The sequence below is a fragment of the Cnephaeus nilssonii genome (genome assembly GCF_951640355.1).
Source record: "Cnephaeus nilssonii genome assembly, chromosome: 13".
Lineage (NCBI taxonomy): Eukaryota > Metazoa > Chordata > Mammalia > Chiroptera > Vespertilionidae > Cnephaeus > Cnephaeus nilssonii.
This window is the reverse complement of record NC_137084.1, coordinates 70,465,214-70,488,529: the sequence shown is the minus strand read 5'-3', so window position 1 is coordinate 70,488,529 and position 23,316 is coordinate 70,465,214. Positions and strand designations below refer to the sequence as shown.

The window sequence follows — 23,316 nt, the reverse complement described above, 5'->3', positions numbered from 1 at the left end:
GCAAAGTCTGAATCCACCACTGTTCTTCACCAGTGATGCTCATTTTCCAGTGCATGATTTAATGATTTGGAAAGTAGATATGGGGTGTATGTATGGCGGGGTGAGGCATGGGGGGGTGTGAGGGTGTGGGGGTATGGGGGTGTGGTAGGGGAGGGTGTGTGTGTGTAAAGGCCATGATAGGCAGAGAGTAATCTGAGCAAAGGAAATGGAGAATGAAAATTGTTTTTGTTTTGAGGGAAGCAGAGTTTGCAACCCCCAAATATGCCTCTTATGGGATATTGATTGTTTTAAGCTGGTTATTTTTAAGAAATGAAAGACTCAGGAAAAACATTTGACATTTCCCTTAACTACCTAAAATAATTTAGATAGAGGACCTTTTCCAGGAAGGGAGCTATCATGATATATAACTATAGCTTAATACCAACTAGGTGGGATAAAGCCCAGAAAACATTTGTTTGCCAAACATTTGCTTTTTATCTCCAGATGAATTGCCTTCCTGCCCTTTGAAGTCCCAAACCACAACCTCCCCCCTTCTTAACTCCTTGGCAAATAAACCTCAATTTTCCCAAATTGTCCTCTGGCTCCATATTCTTAGGTATGTACATATATAATAATTTGTTTATTTTCCCCTGTTAATCTTTCTCATGTCATTTTGATTATTAGACCAAACAAAAGAACTTAGAAGGGTAGAAGGAAAACTATTTTTCCTCCCCACAGTTTGTTTTTGTTTTGCTTAAGTCATCATAAGAAGTTTTTATTTGATGGCCTTGCATCAGGAGAAACTGTCAAAATTTACTCATGGAGGTCAACCATTATCTATTAATATTTTCATTGCCATCCTGTGTCATTGGGCTATAAATAAGAAATCCCTAAGCTCTGAAACTCTCTCAGTTTCTTGATAGATACACACAGATAGTACTGAGGAGAAGGTCAATGCTAAGATCATGAAAATCTTCTGGAGGTTACCTACGCTCTCATGTAAAGAACAGGGCTTGGAGGGGGAAGCTAAAGATTTCTTTTTGTGGCTTCATGCCTGTCACTCACACAAACACCAACACACTGGGAGATGGCTCCCTGATTCAGCAGATTCAACTAAACACCCGAGGTGTGGAGAAAGTTACCACATAACCCTTAAACACATAGTTAACTTCAATTTTATCAGAAATTATTTCATGCTATGCTGCTACTTATCATTTACAGCATACAAAAAGAAAAACCAGTTAGACTAAGTCTCATTCTCTTGTGCAAGGTTGTTAAAAACCAGTGGACGTTTAGTAGAAGCCACTGAAGGTGAACAGAGAGCCCTGGGCAGGGAGAGGAGGAATTCAGGTGGGATGGAATGCGCTAGCAAGCCAGCAGTTACCCACAATAGACAAACAAACCAACCTTTTTTTAAAAAAAGGACTTTAGTTCCCAATATCGACATAAATAGCCTTTCTGAATGGAAGATTTACGTATTCCAGCTACTAATTAAAGTGCAATAAGTGTGTTATGTAGAATAGGTTCAATGGAAGTGTTAACAAGTCATAACTGCAAGTCATTCTCCCTCTATTCACCTTCCACTTATCTACACCCAGTTACCCTTGAAGGCTAGCCTCTTTCTGAAGGATTTCCTAATAACTTCAGCTCCTATCCATCTTTTTTGTTTTCACTCCAAAAATCTACTGTCTTTCTATGCCACTCGTCAGGGCGCTTAGCCATGTGCAGCCTTATAACATTATTTAATTTTCTATGTCCTGTCCACCCAAATAGATTATCCATTTCTTGAGTTTTACACTTTGTATTTATCATAGTAGGTTGCATAGCCCATACAAAGAGTAGGTCCTCAAAATATTTGTCAAGTATCTCTTCTTTTAATAAAAATGAAAATATCACTAATCTCAATCCCCCAAAGATGCTGGGATTTATTTAAGTAAATTCCCATCATGATAAACTTGGAAAGGGGTATCTTTGTTCATTTATCATCATGCCTGCTGGAGATAACATTTCTCAGCCTTGCTGCTTTGAACCCAGAGATGGGCATTCAATATATTCAAGCAAATTCTAGAATACCAGGTCCAGATGACCTGCCAAGGGCTTCATCTTGGTGCACAGCAGCTTACCTGGTAGGTGCTGGGTAGCCAACGGGAGAATGATGGCTTGTCCCCTCTCCTCAGTGACTCTGGACAAGCTTTCAAACCAAGGTGCCCAGCACCCCAAGCTGGTGGGCAGGGCACATCGAAGACAGAGAATTCCCTCACTGGCTGAAGGGGAAACGCATTTCTACGGATCCCGGATCCCGGACTGAAGAGGAAGGTGCTGCTGAAAAGCCGGCTTGCTGCTGCTTTACAGAGGTAAATAGACACTTGAAATACCTTGTGGCTTTTTTTTGAAGGGGTGGGGGAGGGTATTTCAGTGATCAGTTGGTCTAAATTATTTTTGCTTAGAATAGGAGAGAGATACAGCTCCTGACAGAATTCCAAAGCTGACCGGGAGGAAATGAGACCAGGTGCAGTTGCATCTGGCAGGCTGGGCACCTGCTGCCTGGCAGGCTGTCGCCCTCCGCGTGTGCGGGTGGTGTCCCTGTGGGCCAATCAGGCCCTCTGCTGCTTTCAGCTTCTCCCCCGAAGCCCTCCCCCAGGCCATCTGGAGCTGGGAACACATCTGAGCTGCCTTGCCAGGATTCTGCTTGGAAATGTGCGCTCTCCTCACTTCACCCCCAATCCTGCTCGCAGGCCTGAAATGACCTGTATTGCCAAGAAATAACCTTCATTGAGAGATAATGTATCTACATGTTTAAACGTTGGTAGGAATTGGTGCCTTTAGTATTCAGAAATATTACCTCACTCTGGACTCGCAAAGCGTAGAGTCCACTTGAATCCACCAGTTCCCGTGTAAACAGTAGCTCAAATGCCAAAGACGTCAAAGCTGGAGGCTGAGTTCATCTGCACGCTCCTTTCTCCCTCCTCCTCCAGCCAGTCAGCCACCAAGTCCTGCTAATTAAACTTTCCACATATTCCCTGAGTCGCTCCCCTTCTCTTCATCTCTAGTCAAGGTTCCTAAACACATCTTTCTTCGAATGCAGACTTAATCCTTTACCCAGAGCCATTTCACATTGTCACTGTTGCTCTAAGCATTTTGATGACTGGGCTGAGCTTCTTGTTTGCACCAGGCTCTCCCTGGTCAGTCATGGCCTCTCATTTTTGCATTCTACTGATACCCGCTGCTGAAGGTGCCTCCAGCTCCACCTTCATCTTTCACATCTTGTGCCTTAGCTAACGCTGTTCGCTCCGTTTGGAGTGCCCTTCCTATCTGTGTTTGCCCCACACCTCCTTCAAGACTCAGTTCAGGCACCATGCCCAGCAGGTCTTCCCTAACACCTGCCTCATCTAAGGTCAAATGGCCTCTGTATCCCCGTGTGCAACTATTTTATCACCTGTTGCATTTTAGTGAGGATACTGTTTTTATTTATTTTATTTTATTTTATTTTATTTTAAATATATTTTATTGATTTTTTACAGAAAGGAAGGGAGAGGGATAGAGAGCTAGAAACATCGATGAGAGAGAAACATCGATCAGCTGCCTCTTGCACACCCCCTACTGGGGATGTGCCCGCAACCAAGGTACATGCCCTTGGCCGGAATCGAACCTGGGACCCTTGAGTCCGCAGGCCAACGCTCTATCCATAGAGCCAAACCGGTTTCGGCAGGATACTGTTTTTAAATCTATCTCCCTCACTACGTTGAGAGATTGAAGAGAGCATTTTTGTATCTCTGATAATAGTGCAATTGGATAACCAGTGGGTCTGGGCTGCCTGTCACTACTTGAGCCAATTAAGCAGGAACAAGGTTGAATCATATATGAGCGTTTATTCCAATAATGGTGGCAGTATGGGAGAGCCGCAGGTCATCCACAAAAATCTGCTCTGCCCCTCCCCATAAGCCAGCTGCTTATATTGGGTAGGAAGCAAAGATTATGTGGGAGAGTAAGAATTACAGGCATGGGAAAGTAGGCCCGGGATGATGGTTACGTGTTACAGGCAGTGCAGGCTGGGGCCGGGGGTGGGTGCCTCCTGAACTAGATTGTTTCAGCCACAAGGTTGTTAATCTTTTCATAATGGTAGGCAGGTCTTGAGAAAGGAGGAGGGACTACATTCCGATGTTAGCTCCCATGTCCCAGGGCGTACAACTCTCGTCCCAGGGCGAGGTTAAGAGTGTGCTATCTCAAATCAGAACAGAACAATCACAGTTAACAGAGCATGATCAATATTTCTTGTAATTGTAGCTAGTCCCCAATATTCTATTTCTGCCCCTAACATTAGGTTCATAGTAGGATCTCAGTATATCTGCTAAATAAGTGTTTGATGCCTAACAGAAACATTGTTGAATCATAATATGAAAAAAAAATCTATTCTGTGGGGCTCTGACTCTAAAGTAGACACAGAGGTACCCAGACCTCTGACCCCTCACGCTGCGAGGCACTGTGTGTGCGGAGGGTCCTGAGGCAGTGACAGGGTCCAAAGACAATTAATTGCCTTCATGCTGCAAATGGAGGAGCTTGTCCTATTGATATCAATGTAATTAACCTAGTTCATTAATAACTGGAAAGGAGCCAAGAGAAGGCCAAACAATATAGGCATGTCATTTGGACAGCTTTGCCAGGAAGCTGCAGTTAACACTCCCCAGGGAGGCACTGGTCTGTTCCCTGCAGATCCTCGGGGGAAGGACTGGACAAGGGAAGAATAGACGCATGCTCAGTAAAGTCTGGGTGAAACAGGGAAGGTAAACTGTCCGTCAATCACAGCTGGGAACAGGTCATTGGCCAGAGTGGGTGTGGCCACTGCAAGCACGGGAAGGTTTGAGATACTTGAGCTCCTAAACAAGGGAGTTTTCTCTTGCCTCCTGGCATAGCGCCCTTGACTCCCGACCTGTGGGGCTCTCATGCCCTGCATTTGCCCTCATGGCCCGGGGCCGTGCAGACCCTACACACAATGGACTAATGGCCTGCCACTCACCTAGTGCCACACTGGACCGGGAAGGCTCGACACTGGCTTTCCTTCTAGCTCTACTGGATCCTCAGCTGCGCTTCTTCCAGGACTGGATTAAGGGAAATGGGACTTCACTAAAGGGATGCAATTCCACGGCAATAAAGCTCTTTACCACAGCTCATCTCCCGTGGGGGCCTCTGGAAATGCTTATTCCAGCGGCACCCCAAGAACCCCACTCCCACTAGCAACGGAGAAAGACCACCTATGCATTTTCCCAATGATAGTATCTGGCAACCGATTGACCGATGACTACTGCCTCCCAGGAAGGAAGGCAGATCCAAGCCAAAGGAGTGCGGGGACCTGGCGTCCCTCCTCAAGAGACCCAGCAGCTCGAGGTGCAGAAGCTCCCATCTTTAGGAGCCTGTGCCTGTAGCCCTCGGAGATGAGCTGAAAACAGAAAAGCATTTTATTCGCGTTACGATAAAACTAAATTGTTGTTTTGGAGCACTGTTTGGAAATTGTGGCTTTTACACCAGCTGTTAGCTGGTTTTGGGGCACATGCAAGCTGTTTATAATAATAAAAAAAAAGACACTTATTGCCTGGCCAGCCTGGCTCAGTAGTTGAAGGTTGACCTATGACCCAGGAGGCAGCCAATCGATGATTCTCATTATTGATGTTTCTATCTCCCTCCCTCTCCATCCCTCTCAGAAATCAATAAAGTTATATTTTAAAATAGAATATATATATATATATATATATATATATATATATATATATACCACTTTGTTCCTGTGAGCTCCCTCTCCTTAAGAGGCCAGAACAAGGTGTTATAAGTTGACACATGGGGACGTGAAAAAAAGCCGGGGAAGAAACTGGAGCCAGAGCTCAGTAAAACTGGGTGTGTAAGTGCTAGGCAGAACTAGGTGAGGGTGGGGCCAGTGTGGCTTTGAAGGTGGAGATAGCTACCCTGGAGGGAATATGTTACTCATAAACCTCTTTAAGAGTTTTGCCTGGATGGCAGTGGACAGACATGACCTAATTTATTGGCCTTTCCAGTTGTCCATGGAGCCAGTGCTATCGCATAACCCACAGCTGTAGAGCAGAGAGAGCAGAGGGGTGGCTGGATGCCCCCTGACATCCTCCCCGTGGGGAAGGCCACTGTCAACAATGCCCTGCCCAGCTGAGCCCAGGGCTTTTTCTGTTCCGAGGAGCCAGCAGAGTTCTCACTTGGCCTTCGGTGATTCTGAGGGGAGTGCGAGCTCAAGTGCAAATGCAGTAATTCAGCCGGCAACCTAGACCTACCCTCTAACACGCATAGTCCATTTTTATGGACCTCACCAGCATCTGGAGGGAAGGAACAGAACCACACATAAAGTGCATGATGGCAATTTTTAAAACAGGCTGTAAAAAGTCCTGCAGTTTAAACGCCTAAAAATGAAAAACAAAACAAAAGGAAAAAAACTTGTTTTGCCATCTGGGCTCTGACACCATTTAAATAAAAATGCTGGCTGTCTAGGGGATTTAATTAAAACCTATAAAAATTTCCTCAGGCCATCTGGGAGCTTCTGAGGATCCTGTCTTCAGAGCTCCTCAGCCCCACCATCCTGTATCCCTGCCTGTATCCCTGCCTGTATCCCTGCTGGTATCCTGCCTCCCTCCTGCCTGTATCCCAGCAGCACCTCCAGGATGTTCACTGAGGGGCTGAGGAGCAGCAAGCCCCTTGCTGGCAATTCGAACCTTTGCTAAATGGACAGCTCTTGGGTCTCAGATCATGAGCTCATTTGGTGTGACCGTAGGCTGATGGAAATCATGGAGGGCCTCAGTCTGACCTCACACCGCTATTACTGCGATCACACTCACATGTTCTCTTCCTGTTATTTAACTCCCTTAAAGCTGAGGTACTAGCTTCCCTTTGAACCTACGCATTTCCACACATGACCATTGCCCGTGTCTGGATTGCTTCACCTGTAGAGCCACAGGACACACTGCACAAGCGCCACAGGGGACAGTTGGAGTCCTATGTTTTGTCCCACGTCCACACCTGGGTGTTACTATGGTCTTGAGGCTCTTTGGGAAAAGAGAAAAATACGGATAATATCTCATCCAGAGAAAATGAGGATAATAGTACAGACAGTCCTCGGGTTATGTTATTTCGTGGTTAAGTCGCCATCTCCCATTTATTTATAAAAAAAAAGTTCCGTCATTTCGACATATGTACATATGTGCTTTATGTTTTTTATTATTTATTTACCACAAGTAAAGGTCAGGAATTGTTATCTTTCTTTTAAATTTTTACTGTTTCACTTCATTACTGCTGTGTATGTGCTCCATGTGAGTGATGTAGGTGCTTATGTAGGTGGGTTCCTACTTACAGCAAAAATCGCGTTACGTTGCGCCATAGGAACAGATCTCCGACATAACCCGAGGACCTACTGTATTTGTTCTTTCTACCTTAAAAGATATGGGAGGGGGTCAAGTGAATGTGGAAGGCATATCCTATATAATAAAACCCTAATATGCAAATTGACCAAATGGTAGAATCACCGGTGGAACAACCAGTCGCTATGATGCAGACTGACCACCAGGGGGCAGATGCTCAATGCAGGAGCTGTCCCCAGTGGTCAGTGCGCTCCCACAGGGGGAGTGCCGCTCAACCAGAAGCCAGGCTCACGGCTGGCAAGCACAGCAGTGGTGGTGGGAGCCTCTCCTGCCTCCACTGTAGGTAGGTGGTAAGGAGTGAGGGATCCTGGACCGTGAGAGCCCGGGACTGTGAGAGGGATGTCTGCCTGACTGCTTAGGCCCGATCCCCCAGGGGATCGGGCCTAAGCAGGCAGGCGGATATCTCCTGAAGCATCCTGGACTGTGAGAGGGCGCAGGCTGGGCTGAGGGACACCGCCCCCCCCCACGCCGTCCAGTGCATGAATTTCATGCACCGGGCCTCCAGTATTTAAGAATTACATATTAAAAAGTCACTAGTCAAGTATTCCTGAAGAATCACAGAAACAGCAGAGAGAGAGACCTAATGCCTCTTTCTTGGCCAATTTGGATGGAAACTGGGCTGCTTTAGCCTTTCGGAACTCTCTGGGCTTCTATGTTGCCCCTCTTGAGCCATTTCCCATTTTCCCACATTTAACATAACCACTCAACCACCAGTGTGAAGAACCCATGACTAGAGTTGGGTTCAAGGAAGTGAGTTCAAAGACCAGGATCTTACTAGCTCATGGATGTTACAGCACTTGTGTTTATGTGTAAGCCACACTTAGTGGGCAGTAAAACAAAATAAAAATAATGAAAAGTAAAAAGCAATTCTTCCAGAGACAGAAGGTCCTTTTGATCCTATTGATACATGAACTGGCAAGCTCTCGGACTCTCCTTGCGGGTTCTTGTCCTACGAAGTTTAAAGAATAAAATTCGTGGACTAAAAGATTTTAAGCAAAGGGTGGAAGTTTATTGTAAGCATATACAAACTCCCCTTGGGGAGGGGTTCCCAGGTGGGAAAAACCTAGTCCCCCAAGTCTCTTTGTCTATGGGTTTAAAAATACTGGTAGCCTCTTTGTCTGAACATGAAACTTTCTAATTGGTCCCTTCCTTAATTTATGTCCCCCGTGTTTTCCTAATTTGTCACTTTCCCCTTGTTCCTTTCATGGTATCAGTTTCCAAGTTTTAAAGCTTCAGAGCCCACTCAGTGCTCCCCTCTCCTATAAGATAAACATTCTGGCTTGGAGCCATCTCCTCCCATCACATATGCATTCCTCTCCCATGGATCCCCCTTCCCTAAAACTGCCTTTCCTGTCTCTAAACTCCTTTCACTATCAAGCACTTTTAAAGTGGGAAAGTACTAGAAACAAGGCATGACCCTCTTGACTGTTCTTTGCTAGGACTCCAGGCTTTCCCATCCCAAACAACAGAGTTTCCTGAGAAATCAACAGTGAAACTCATGGAAAGGCGCAGAGTGTGGGAAAGATGTGACAGGTGAAGTCAGTGCCCAGTGCCCAGGCAGCCAAGATGGGATCTCTGCTGCACTTTAGAGTCTCCAGGGAGCTTATAAAAAATACCCATGCCTGCCCTAGTAGTCCTGAGCAGTGGTTAGAGCATCAACCCAGGTACCGAAGGGTCACGGGTTTGATTCCTTGTCTAGGGCACATACCTGGGTTGCAGGTTCTTCCCTGCCCTGAGACTGAAAAGTCCTGGCTTTGATTCCAGTCAAGGACATGTACCTCAGTTGTAGGCTCGATCCCCGGCCCTGGTCGGGGCACAACCAATTGATGTGTCTCTCTCACATTGATGTTTCTCTCTCTTTCTGTCTCTCCCCCTCCCTTCCACTCTCTAAAAGTCAATGGAAAATTATCCTTGGGTGAGGATAAACAACAACAACACAACAAAAACACATAAACAAAAATAAATTTTAAAAAGCAATGGGAAAATATCCTCAGGTGAGGATTAACAAAGAACCTCCCTCCCCCCCAAAAAAAGAAAAAAACCACCTATGCCCAACCCGATCACAGACCAATGAAGCCAGAGTGTCCAGTGGGCCTGGCATTGGTAGTTTCTTGAATTCCCCAGACAGTTGTCATGTCAACTAGGGTTGAGAATCTCTGTGTTAGAGTCTGAGGGCCAAGACCTGCCATCACAAGAGGCAGGAAGATACAACAAGTGGATCTTAGTGCACAGGTGGGCAGAGAGAGAGAGGAGAAGCAGAGCGAGTAGAGTGAAAGCAAGTGCAACCCCTTCCTGGACAGGTAAGTCCCAGTGCCTGCCATGCCAACATGGTATCACTCTTAGGTGAATTGGATGGCCGATAGCCCCTGCTGAGAAAACCCAGCACTAAGCTTTTCCCCGGGCAGTGCTACAGACTGGATGCCTAACTGGAGGGCGGCCCATCCACAGGTTGGCTGGAGATGCATCAGGTGACCTGGCGTGGACAGCCATGAGTTTCAGAATCTGGACCAGCTGATGTGGAATGAATGAGCCAGTTAAAGAATTCAGCATCATCATGAGAGGGAATCAAAGGCATCCTGGAAGGATGGTGCGGGCTGTGGCATGCAAGCAGAGGGGGTAGCTGGTCCCTAAAGCTATCTTGGTTCCCCAAGTCCTTCAAATTCCAGTTTCAGTCCATGTGCAACCTTTCTGCAAAGCCCTTTCTACCACTGGTGCGCGGAGCGAGAGTCCTCCTCTCCACACAAAACCCCGACTCACCCGAGCATGACAGAGACTGCACAGCAGAACATCCAGGTGCGCAGAAGCAGTAGCACAAAGAAGGAGGAGCAGAACAGAGCAACTCCCAAAAGGTGCAGAAGCAAGAGAGAAGCCATAGAAGGGCACAGAGTGGGCATGAACAGCAGTGCAGGATAAGGGGAAGGAAAAGTCCCCTTTTGGGAACTTTCTGACAGGGAAGCAAAGCCTTAGCAATGTAAGGCAGTGAGAAAACGCGGAATCTAAAGGAGGACAGGAAAAGACAACAGGGATGGAAAGGAGGAGGACAGCAGTTGTCTCTCCCCTGCTCTGCTCCGTGCTGCTGGGAGACAACCCTACAAGCCGCATTTCCCAGGCTCTCACTACTGGTCGGCTGCCTCCAGCCGGCTTCACCCAGGCACCGTCCGGAGATTTGAGGGCGAGAAGAAGGGAAAAGTCAGACTGTTTCTCCTCCTCGCCCTGTTTCATGGAGGACTTCTTGGTAGTCAGTGATTGTCTCGCCTGTGGGCTTGGATAACACCACCTGCTCCCTTTTCCTTTCCAGCGGTGGTGTGCTAGAGCCGGCTTGTACTGACTCACCAGAGCAGGCTGGTAAATATTTAGGAATTTTGCAAGCTGGCTGTTAAACTGTTGCTAGCTTCAAATTGGCCCATGCTAAAATCAAGGCTTTTTCTCCGGGAGAGCCAGTTACCAGCGCAGCATTGCCTCCAGGCCTCCTGCTGCTGCCAATCTCTAGTTTTCTCACTCCCAGTTGGTTTCTCTGCCTCTTTTTATTACCATGTAACCTAGTCACCGCACTACATTCTGTTTTAAATAGCGAGTAGTTTCTGTTTTTATGGTGGGACCCTGATTACTATACCGACAATGAGCTCCTAAAGAGCGTTAATATGCTTTTATTGATTTCAGAGAGAGGAAGGGGGGGGGGGGCGGAGAGAGAGAAACATCAATGATGAGAATCATTGTTCAGCTGCCTCCTGCACTCCCCCTATGGGGAATAGAGCCCGCAACCTGAGCATGTGCCCTGACTGGGAATCAAACATGACGTCCTGGTTTGTGGGTTGATGCTCAACCATTGAACCACACCGGCCAGGCAGAAAAAAACAAACCTACACTGAGACTCTGTATCAGTGTTGGTTGCCTTCTAGAATTCATGCCCTCCAGGTGCCTCCTCCTTTCTAGTTTTGTTGTGGGCAACAAAGTGTTCATTCCCAGGGGATGGATCATGATTGGTCTAAGCCTAGCATTTGAATCCTTCATTGCTCAATTCCCTTGCAGTGAAGGGTGGCCTGAAGTCCTGGTTCTGGTCAATGAAATGTGAGGGGACATCTATTGGGATGGCATCTGGAGAAGCTATTACTTCAGTAATAACAGGGACAGAGGCAGTTGGCCTAATCCTGTCCCCTTTCTTCTTGCCTTGAACATGGATGTGCTGTTTGGAGGCGTTGTAGACATCTTGCATTGCCAATACACCATGCTGACTGACATCCTAAACACTAAACCAGCCTGCAATTGCATACTTCCAGATGTCTTTCTATGTCGGGAAAGTTTATCCCCAATTTGTAGAAGCCATGGTTTGATCTGTTATTCGTGACAAGAAGCATCCCAAATACAAATCTTCAAACATAAACGGGCAAAGCTATGAACAGACAATTCGTAAATCATGAAATGTAAATGAGTAGAAAGCACATCAAAAAGTTCAAGGTCATTATAACCATTGTTAGAAATTAAATCAAGTATAAGAATCTTTTTTCTTTAACCTACAAAATTTACAAAGATTTTAAAAACATAATAAAACCATCAAGTGCTGAGAAGGGTGTGGCAAAATAGAGGCTTCCCACATTGCCAGTCAAGGTGCCATTTGGTAGAACGTTTTTGGAAAGCAATTTGGTAACATGCAACAAGAACTTAGAAAATATTTACATTATAAACTAATGATTTGACTTTGTGGAATTTACCCTAAGGAGACAATTTCGGTTGAATTAAGGATGTAAGCACAAAGGTTTGTCAGATTACTTAGCATACCAATAAAAAGCAAAAAAAAAAAAAAAAAAAAATCAAGGTGGCTAAAATACTGGAATGGTTAATTAAATTATAAAATATATGCAAGAGAATAGTATGCAGCCACAAAATTATGCTATGAGTCAATTTGAAAAGGTTATTTTTATGTTAGATGTTACATAAATAAAAATATACACCTTATAAAGTGAATGTGGATGAAAATAGTTTAATGGTTCCTAAAAAGTTAAACACAGAATTACTGAATGTCACAGTAATTCCACTCCTGGGTATGTACCCAAAAGAAGCCCAAGCAATCCTTATAGATGAATGTTCATAGCATCACTATTCACAACAGCAAACAGGTGAAAACAACCCAAATGTTTACCAACAGAAGAATGGCTAAACAAACTGTGGTAGCTACATACATTGGAATATTATTCAGCCATAAAAAGAAAGGAAGTATGGATCCATGCTACAAGGTAGGTAAACCTCAAAAGCATTATACTAAGGAAAGCAGACACAGAAAGGTTCCATATCCATTTATATGAAACATCCAGAATAGGTAAATCCATAGAGACAGAAAGCGGATTGGTGGTCACCAGCAATTGAGGGGAGGTAGAAATGGAGAGTCACTATTTATGGGTTTTATTTTAGCTTGATGAAAATGTTTCTAGCCTTGAGCCCCCTTATCCTAATACCACTTGTTAAAAGACTACCCTTAATTGAATTGCCTGTGTACCTTTGTAAAATAAAAATCAATTGGAGATATTTTTGGGGTCTATTTCTGGACTAAATTCTGTTCCATTAATTTATATGTCTTTTCCTTCACAAATACTATGCTATCTTGACTTTATAGAAAGTCTTAAAATCAAGTAATATAATTCTTCCAATTTTATTCTTCTTTTTCAAAATTATTTTGCCAATTCAGTTCCTTTGTTTTTTTTTCATAAAAATTTTAAATTCAGATTTCTAATTGTTCATAGCTAGTATATAGAAACACAGTAGATTTTGGTATATTTATTTTGTATTCTACCACCTTGCTAAATTCACTTACTAGTTCTGGGATTTTTTTGCATTAATTATTGTGATCATGTGTTTTTCTGCTTTATACTATTGATATAATGGTTTACTGTAATTTATTTTAAAATACTGAACCAGCCTTGCTCTTAAGGGTTAAATTGTATCCTCCAAAAATGTATATGTATGGGAGTCCTAACTCCCAGTACCTCAGAATATGAACTTATTTGGAGGCCGGGTCTTTACAGAGGGAATCAACTTAAAACAAGGTCTTTAGGATGGGCTCTAATCCAATATGACTGATGTCCTTATAAAAAAGGGAAACTTTGGACACAGAGACAGACACCCACACAGGGAGAGTGTTATGTGAAGACTGGAGCTACGCTGCCACGGCCGAGGAACTACCAGAAGCTGGGAGACATGCCTGGAACAGTCTCTTCCCAAGTGTCTGCGAGGGAGGCTGGCCTCCCTGACTCCTAAGAACAGACCTGGAGAGCAGAGCAGAGCTTGCCAGGTGGCCATCCCTCCCAATACACCGCCACCCCCCCCCCCCCCCCCTGCAGCCCTTGTCCTCCTTCACCTGCTGGGCAATGCGTTGTTCTAAAGTTGAGACCAAGGCTCATTTGATATAAACATAAAACACCCCATTTCTTGGGGGAGTTTGGTCATTGCAGCCCATTTTCCTCTTTCATTATTAGATTATTAGAAAGTCTAACGCAGTGGAATGAGGAAGCTGGCTCCTGTGATATGCTAAGGTGATATTTTAAGTCCAGCCTTTAAATAGCGCCGCTGGCAATGCCAATAAGGAAACATTCCTGAGAAGGAGAGGAGAGGAGAGGAAGGTGAGCCTACGGCTCTCAAATATCACAGTCTGTGCAAATAACTAACTGCGGCAAAACAGACCCAATCACCTTAGCAGAGCTCTTAGCTAGCTGGTTCTGTTTTAAGGCCCAAGTATGCAAACAGGAGGAAAAATATTTCTGACTAACCTTAACCTGAACTTCTTTGTCCTTCATGTGGTTTCTCCAGATCTTTCATTTCCTTTGTACTCCCTTACAGAAGTTAAGGTCCATTTAATTAGGAATTGAGTACGACTAGGCTTTCCATTCCTTACAGTCCTTGACCACAATCAGTGTACAGAAACCACCCTAGCCATGACTACATTAATATCACTAAAACATTAGCAAGAAAAGGGCAGCAAAACATTCAAGTATTTCTAAAAACAAATTATTTTATAAGTATTTGTGAAAGTTAAAAAGGCAAACAACTTGCATTTCTTTATTGTCAAAAGAAATGGTCAGCATTTAAAAAATTATGTCATGGTCAGTAGAAATAGCAAGAGTTTTGTAGTGAGAAGAGGTCAGGGTTGACTCTGTTTCAAGCTAGATGGCCAAAGTGAGGGTGATCACTTTAACTTCTTCATACTTCATTGTGGGAGGCAGTACAACACAGGGATTAAGTGCTGACGGAGTTCACAGATCCAATCCTTCCTGGCAGCTTTTAAAAAATTGATTGGAGAGAGAGAGAGAGAGAGAGAGAGAGAGAGAGAGAGAGAGAGAGAGAGAGAGAGAGAGAGAGAGAGAGAAGAGAGGAGAGTGTGAGAGAGAAACATTGAGTTGCTGTTCCACTTATTTATGCATTCACTGGCTGATACTTGTATGTGCCCTAACCAGGGATTAAACCCGCAACTTTGGCATCAGGGTGACGCTCTAACTAACTGAGCTACCCGACCAGGGCTTCCTAGCAGTATTATCTCAATCAAGTTACTGACCCTCTCTAAGCTTCCTCTGTAGAATGGAGATAAAAAAAAAAAAAATCCCTTAACTCATTAGGCTGTTGTGAATTAAGTGAGATAATGCACCTGAAGAGTTTAACACAGAGCAAGCGCTCAACAAGTATTAGCTATTATTACTCCTGTTATTAGCTTTACAAAAAGATAAAAATACCTGCTTTGTCAGATTACGATGAGGATAAAAGAAAATAGAAAAAAGCTAGGAGAGTTATAATGGCAGAAAGCCTAACAAGGACACTCTCTCCAACCCTGGGATATAGAACTGTAATCTAGTAGTTCCATGTGGCCCTAACTGGTTTGGCTCAGTGGATAGAGCATTGGCCTGTGGACTCAAGGGTCCCAGGTTCGATTCCGATCAAGGGCATGTACCTTGGTTGCGGGCACATACCCAGTAGGGAGTGTACAGGAGGCAGCTGATCGATGTTTCTCATCGATGTTTCTAACTCTCTATCCCTCTCCCTTCCTCTCTGTAAAAAAATCAAGATCCAGGATCCAGGTTAGCCTCAGACCTGGTTACATTGGGTACACTCAAGCCTCCAGGGCACCCCTGTGACTCCCAGGCAGTTCCCAGGGCCCTGCCCCAGGCCACACAGGGCTACTGGAGGAGAAGCTACATTCATATGAACACCTTCACCTTGCAGGATTTACCACCAACCGCAGTGCGAAGCCATCTGGGGCAGAATCCATTTCTGTTTTCTCTGCTGTATCCTCACAGGGTCTGGCATCTGATGTTTCCTGAAAGTCTGTCTCTTAGCCAGAGGCAGATTTCACAGGCTGGGAGAGGAGGGAGCAGGCAGGAAGCTTAGGAGAGACAGGAGACCTGTGCCTCTGGCTTCCAGTCTCTCTGGGATGCGGTAGCTTCCACCAGCTTCCACCCACGTCACCACTTTGATTGTGCAGTCCCTCTGAGGACTGCGTCACAGCTGAAGGACACTAGTGAAATCATTAGTTCTGGGAAACCCTCCTGGGCTGCAATCATGCCACTGAGCAAAGATAGGCCAAATCTAGACATGCCATTTTTCAACTTGACTACGCCAGGCTCCGGAACATCTTATACTTAAACGTTTTTGACATATTGATATCTCTTCTGTGAGCTGATATAATCTCTTGGTACTTCCCATATCAGTTACATTTATGGGATGTGGGTGGGTGGGAGTGGGGGTGATAGGCAGGTAGTTGTGTTTTCCAAAGACTTGTAGAAAGTAACATACTTTTCAGAATCGACAAATAGTGATTCAGATTCTCAGCCATTTTTCTTCCCTGTGGCTAGAAACACAGACTGTGTAAGGCCTGAGAAGTCATGCCCAGGTGAATACCTCCAGGAAAAAATCCTTTCCACAGTCCAGCAAGAAGTGGAACTGTCAGGTTGGATTTTAAATGGCAATTTCTATCTCCTTAACTGGCTCTGAGAATATTTCTATAGCGCGAATCTTACACTCACAGGAGAGAATAAATGTAACACAGAGATTATAATAGTGCATTACAGGGTTCCAAGGGAGGAGAAATCTTGTGTGGTTGGGCAGAGGATGTTTGAATTATACAGGAAGGCAAAACAGATCAGAAGTGGGGAGAGAAGTGGGGGACTGCGGAAGCCCTTGAGTTCAGCCAGTGCAGGTCATTCATTCCTCGATTATGTATTGGAGGCCTATTACATGCGAGCGCCTTGGTTGTCCCTGGTGTCCCCTGTCCTCCAAGCCATGAAATCCTATGCCCTGCCCTCATCTGCCTTCCCAGAGCCTCCAAGGTGGCATGTTCCCAGCATGAACCCCTCCCTGCCTGGCCTGCATGCCTCCTCTCCCTCGGGCCTGACTTTCCATCTTGGCAGTGCTGGGCTTGAGGACGGGAGACAGGCTCTCCCAGCTGTCAGGGCAAGCCCATGCCTTTCGTAAACATTTACCGAATGGCCCTGGCCAGTGTGGCTCAGTTGGTTAAGCATCGCCCCATGCACTGAGAGGTTGCCAGTTCAATTCCTGGTCCGGGCATATGCCCAGGTGGATTCAGTGTCTGGTCAGAGAGTGTGTCCCTGGACAGGGAGTGTGGGAGGCAACCGATAGATATTTCTCTCTCTCAAATCAATAAAAACACATTAAAAAATGAAAACATTTACTGAATGTTCACCATGTGCCAGAAGCTGCATCAAGCCCTCGAGATTCATCAAAAGGCACAGGTTTTTGCTCATTTTCTTCTAGTTGCTGAGCACATGCACAGATGTCCTAAAGAAAGTGCAATGATAGCACAGGCTTCTTCACAAAACAATGCCACATTTGCATTTCCCCACAGTTTTATACACGATAAGCTGGAGGTATCTAAACAACAACCAAGGTAGTCAGGACTATACAACTGAAATATCACACGGGTGAGAGATAATTATCTCCTCACAATTGTCCTTTGTAATGACTGTGCTCTATTGGACATTTAGATTTGAAATTTCCAACTATATTGCTATTAGAGGAAATACTGCAATAAATATCTGAGACTATGTTTCTTGTTTTACCTCTACTAAATTATTTCCTCAGGAAAAAATATGGTATAGTGGAAAAATATAGGCTTTAGAGCCAGACAGATTTAGGCTCCAAATCTAGCTCTGCCACTTAGGAATTATGTGACCTTGGGCAAGTTAAGGAACTTGCTAAATTTCAGTTTCCCTTCTACACAAAGTCATTAATTAATAATACTCACCCCAAGGGATGGTTGTAGGGATTATTCAATGCTGACGGGTAAAATAGTTTTGAGATTGATCTGGGTTTAAATTCTGGCTCTGCCACTTAACTTGGACAAGATACTCAATCTTTGTAAGTGGTTTCCTTCTCTGTGAAATGAAAGTTAAAGTGTGTACCTAGTGAGGTTACTTGGAGGATTAATTAAATATAGATAGCATGTGTAGTACTATGCCTAGTATATAGTAAGAGACTAGTAAATACTGTTATTTTTATCATAGTAATTACTGTTATTATATAAGAAGGAAGCACTTAATAAATGTTGGTGTGGCCATCTTCTCCTCCCTGGTCTCCTACTAACGAAAAATATCCAAGAATTGGATGAATGGGTCAAGGGTAAGACATTATGTATAGGTATCACCTTACAGTTCACCAAAAGGATTGTATTCAATTTCCAATGCCACTAACAATATGCTGAATCTATCCATTTCACTGCAACCCCACAATAATTTTTTATGTTATTTTTAAAGGTGCAACATGGTAGGTATCTTGTGGTTATTTCAATTTTCATTTCTTCATTACTGTGAGGGTGAATGTTTTTCTGTAGTGTTTTTGTTTACTGTTTGAATATCTTCTAGCAGGAATGATGTGTTTCTACCTTTTGCCTACCATTTTGAATCTTGGTGTGTTTTTCTTAAAAATTTGAATTAACTTTATATATTAAAAACATGATAATATTTAATGCAAATATTTTCCTAGGAAGCTGGAGCCAGATGAGGTCTGGGACCAATGAGGAGAGAACAGGGGGAAGTACACACTGTGTATCCAGGATCCTTTCTGAAATAGGGCTGTCTGTCATCTCTGCTTGAACTCAACTATTCTCACTCCTTTAACATTCATCTGCGGACATCTATGGCCCTGCATGACACTGTAGTTCTACAAAATGTTTTTTCTTGGTTGTCTTGTAGACTCCGCAAGCCTAGCATAGCTATCGATAACTGGAATCATCAGCTGTCCCGCAACCAGCAAACTTCCCAAACTTCCTCATTTGGTCCCTTTTTATCCTAGCCATGAGATCTTGAGACTGTTTCTCAACATAGTAAAAAGGCCTCCCAGAGTCTCAAATAATAATCTTGAATTACAAGTCACATGTTCTGACTTTTGATTTGGAAAATATGATGATCATACATATCAAGAAAATAAGCAGAAGAGGCAGCCAAGTTGACATGTTATCTCAGGCCTTCTCTGCATGCCAGTACTTGCTATTAAAACCGATGTGCATGGGTCGGTAAGCAGAACAATCCCATTGAGACTGCTATCCAGTGACAGGTATTTGATAGTGGGATCCAGGAACTGGCCAGGGAAAAGAATGTACTAGATATAATTGCCTTGAGCATTTGGCCCAAGTGCCTACTTTCCTTAAATTTTTTATATTTAATATATTTATATATACATATACATATTTAATATAAAATATATTTTATATTTTTTAAATTTGGGGTAATTATTTTTAATTCTTTAATAGTTAACAGTATTAATTTTTTTATTGATGTTCCAGTTAGGCTATGAGTGCCATGAAATCAGAAAATGTGTTTTAGCCTTCCTGCTGAGGCCTTCCTGCTTAGCCCATAGCTTTTGCACTTAAGTGTAGTTGCAGTTCTCACTAAAGTCAGCTGACATGACCACCAAAACCTGCTATAGAGTAAACACAAGGCAAGCATCAGGTCAACTATAGAAAGTCAAAATTCCGTTGAATCAAAATTAAAATAGGTAATATTACTACTTCTTTAAAAGTATGTTTTTATTGATTTTAGAGAGATAGGAAGGGAGAGAGAGGGAGAAACATTGATGTGAGAGAGAAACATTGATTGGCTGCTTTCTGCAGGCACCTATTGGGGATGGAGCCCAAAACCCGGGCGTATGCCCTGACCAGGAATCCAGCCCATGACCTTTCAGTGCATGGGACAACACTCAACCAACTGAGCCACACGGGCCAGGGCAACGTTACTATTTCTAAGACTATATAGTTCATGAGAAGCCACCTTGGTAATATCCAAAATGGAAGCTCCCTTCCCTCCAGATAGTTCCTAATTCTCCCCTCAATTTCCCCAAATACATAGCACTGGATAACTTATCCTCTGCAGAGATAAGAAACACTTCCAAGAAGACACACTGAGAGCAACAACACTTTCTTATTGCTTTCTGTTGAAGACAAACTGCATGCAGCTCTAAAGTTCTTTTCAAGGTTGGGTGTGCCTGTGTACAGTGCACGTCCATATGTGTAGGTACATGCACGTGGGTGTGTGGGTGTGGACAAACTGTGTTCATGAGGACACACTTAAACACTGTTTGAGGAAATGATGGGGTGTGTTTTTCAAAAGGCAGCGTATGATGGTGTGAAAAACACATCCTCAAACTTCAAATATTCATTTATAAATAAATATTCATGTATCCCCACAGGAACCAGTGGAAAAGAAAAGACGGGGCTTCAGGCCCAGGGTATTCTAATTGTTTTACAAAGACCAGCTAGGGTTTCCCTCCGGGAAGAGTATCTTTGGAGGTTTTTAACTGGGGGGTAGGGCAGATGGGCAGTGAGATAATTGGAAAGAGGTGGAAATCTAGAACTCACATCACCACCACCACCACCACCAAAAAACATCACTCACAAACAAAGCAGCTTTCCAAATCCCAACCGATGCCACCTGCTCTTTGGGCTGAGAGTGATGCCCTGAATTCCCTTCCACAGTCAACTGAGCAGGCTTTGGACGGTCTGTTCCAGAATTGGTGAGAACGTCGCTCACCGGTTCCAGGATTTAACCCCACACTTCCCCAACAGAAAAACTGGTTCATTTACCTCCCAGGTTGTAAACTATTGATTTCAATCCCTCACCTACAGCACCGCATAGTAAGGTCAAGGGTGAAATTCCACGGCAACTTCCCCATAGCACCACCAGCAAGGAGCCCCACCCACTCCTAGCCTACTCGCGCATCCCAATCCCAGCCCGGTTCACTCCGGACAGTTTGGCAACTTCCTGGAGCTCCAGCCCTTGGGGTGGGGAATCGTTTCGCCTCCAGTGAGAGGTCAGCTCTCCATGGCCTCGCTGACTGACTGTGTGGGGCGGAGAAAGGTGTTCCTGCGACCGAGAGAGTGTTGGGCGAGGAGCTGTGTAAGCGCCTGGGTGCGTGCGGGCCAGGATTCCGCTCCACGCGGCGCAGCGCAGCGCCCTCGTCCCATTTCACCCGCGGGCCGGGCCCACGTCCCGAGACAGACGGGAGGCAACCGAGCCAGGCGCGGCAGAGGGCGCATCAGCCTGGACCCCCAGCGGCGGGTCCCACCCACGGGTCCTGGCGGAGGTGGGGCAGCTGCGCTGGACCCACTCGGAGAGAAGCGCCCCGGAGTATACGCGCCAGCAAGGTGAGGGCAGGGGCGCTCCCCACCCCGCGGGACCCGAGCCCTTCTGGGATGCTGTGTGCAGAAAGAGCCCCAACCGGGCGCCCCAAAGTCCTGAAGGGGAAACCTCATTGCAGATTTCCCCCGGCCGGTGCGCCCCGGAGGGATGCTGCGCGTCCGAGGACCCCGGACAGGTGTCCCGGGAGAGCCGCGCGCCTCCCTCCCTCACGCCCGGGCCGCGGCCGGACGCAGGTCCCGGGAAAAGAGAAAGAATCTGCTTTGTACCTGATTCTGTCCTTCTCTGCCCTCTGCAGCTCCTCATTTCTTTCCAGCACCTGAAGGATCTTCCTGGCTTCTTCGTCATTTAGGAAACTAAAATCAAACCCCTGAGGAACGTTCGTCATTTTCTCTGCGTCGCGAGTTACCCTTAAGCTCCTTGGCGCCTCCTGTTACGGTGGCATTTTTCGAGATAGAGAAGACTTGATCCCATTAGCCACTAAGCCTGTCCCTTTGAAAATCTAAAACCACAAACTCAGGGAACAGCCCACACCTACGGGGCTCATTTTGACACCACCTTAACGACAAGTTTGTCTCCACCTATCCGACCGAGGTGCCAAATGAACGGCTAAAGGGAGAGAGGGAACCAATCCCGTTCCAAAGGGGCGGGCCCTTTCTCCTCCCCTCCCCTCCCCTCCCCTCCCCCTACCTCCTATCCTGTTTGCTAAACCAACAAACGTACTCACTTCTGCTCTTAAGTGAGGCTGAGCCTTAAGGGTTGGCGCCAAAGTATTTGTTTTGCCTGCTGCTGTTTGCTCTCAGAACTGGAGCTGGATTAATAGGAGGGCAAAGGAAAGAGGTTCGCCACGAAGCTTCCTTTTCAATAAGGGGCCCATTGGGAGCAGAATTGCCTGTAGGCGCTTTAAAGGGGCTGAATGAAGATTAGTTACCCTATTTGAAAGACCGGAAAGGGCTGAACTCTTTATAAGTCTCCGTGAGCAGACCAGGCCCAAGGGCTGAATTTAAAGCATCCTTGGAAATAAATGTTTTTGACAAGCCTCTCATCCTTCAGACGCTCCCTCCCCCACCCCCGCCAATCTGATTGCTCCCAAAAGTCATTTTCAGATTTTAGAAAAGAAACAACATAAAACTGTTTATGGTATTTTAGGAGAAAGCCCGGAGGTAAAGAATAATAGGAAGCACCTGTTTGTAGCTTTCTGTAGGATTTGATCATCTTATCCCTGGCCGGTGTGGCTCAGTTGGTAGGGCGTCCTCCCATGCACCCCAGGTTTCTTGGCCTGATCCCTGTAGGGGACCTGCAGAAGTCAGCCGACCCATGTATCTCTCTCACATGGACTTCTCTCCCTCCTTCCCCCCTTCCCCTCCTCCCACCTTTTCACTCTCTAAAAATCAATTGAAAAAATATATCCTCAGATGAGGATTAACAGCAACAACGAAGTCCAAAAAGCATCAACCATTAAAAAGATTGAGAAATTTGCCCTCAATAAAAATTTTTAAAAAAAGATTTGATCATCTTAATAAGAGAGGTAATACAAGTGCCACTTTCAAACACCTAATCCTCTGACTAAAGCAAAATATAATCCTATGAAGCCACAGAAACAGGTTTTCTTAGGAAGTAGTATTCAAAGATATGATGGAACTTTCTAAACATATTCATACTGATGTTTTAAAATGATCAGGTCTTTTCCAGAAAATGTTGTTTCTTTTGCTTCACTTTCCACACAAAAATAAACTTGGTCAGATCAATGTCCCTGCCCAGGGCCTCAGTTTGGTCACTTCTTAGGTAGTGGTGATGTCACAAAAAACGCGGTGTCAAAAATGGCCACTTATGTTTTGGCCTCTGGGTCCTCTACTCACCTTGGGCATCATTGTTTAAGACATAGGTAGGCAGGTAGCCATTCAAATAATTTTCAGTGGGTGTTTGTTATTTCTCTGCAGCAGGAACCAATTCAGTTCACCAATGTTGTACAACACTCACATTCCTTTATAAGCAGTCTCTGTGTTAATGATGTTGGTTTAGGAATGTGCCTTTCCCCCCCTATTCATTAGTGTGTTCATTTATTCAGCATGCACGTAGGACTTTTTAATGTGAGCACTGGTAGACTTTTATCTTGTTCCTGTCCCTAGTGTATCAGTGGATTGATTTTAACTAATGTATACTGGTGCCTACTGTTTGAAGGCATTGTACACTGTGAAGAAGTTAGTCCTTGTGTTTAGGAAGTTTATAGGGCAGTGGGGGAGATAACACAAAAAGCAAAATCACTACATTGCAAAGGAGAACAC

At 44.8% G+C, this 23,316-nt stretch overlaps 1 protein-coding gene across 2 annotated transcripts in view; it reads right to left on the bottom strand.

Annotated features, from left to right (window-relative positions):
• The window catches only part of EXPH5 (exophilin 5), a 74,754-nt gene extending 53,134 nt beyond the window's left edge, over nucleotides 1-21,620 (bottom strand). For both annotated transcript variants that reach the window (XM_079787342.1, XM_079787343.1), the window contains exon 1: nucleotides 21,301-21,620. In XM_079787342.1, coding sequence (XP_079643468.1) covers nucleotides 21,301-21,419 — 119 coding nt within the window. In that variant the 5' untranslated portion in view covers nucleotides 21,420-21,620. The remainder of the gene's footprint in view (nucleotides 1-21,300) is intronic.
• Nucleotides 21,621-23,316: the final 1,696 nt, after the last annotated feature.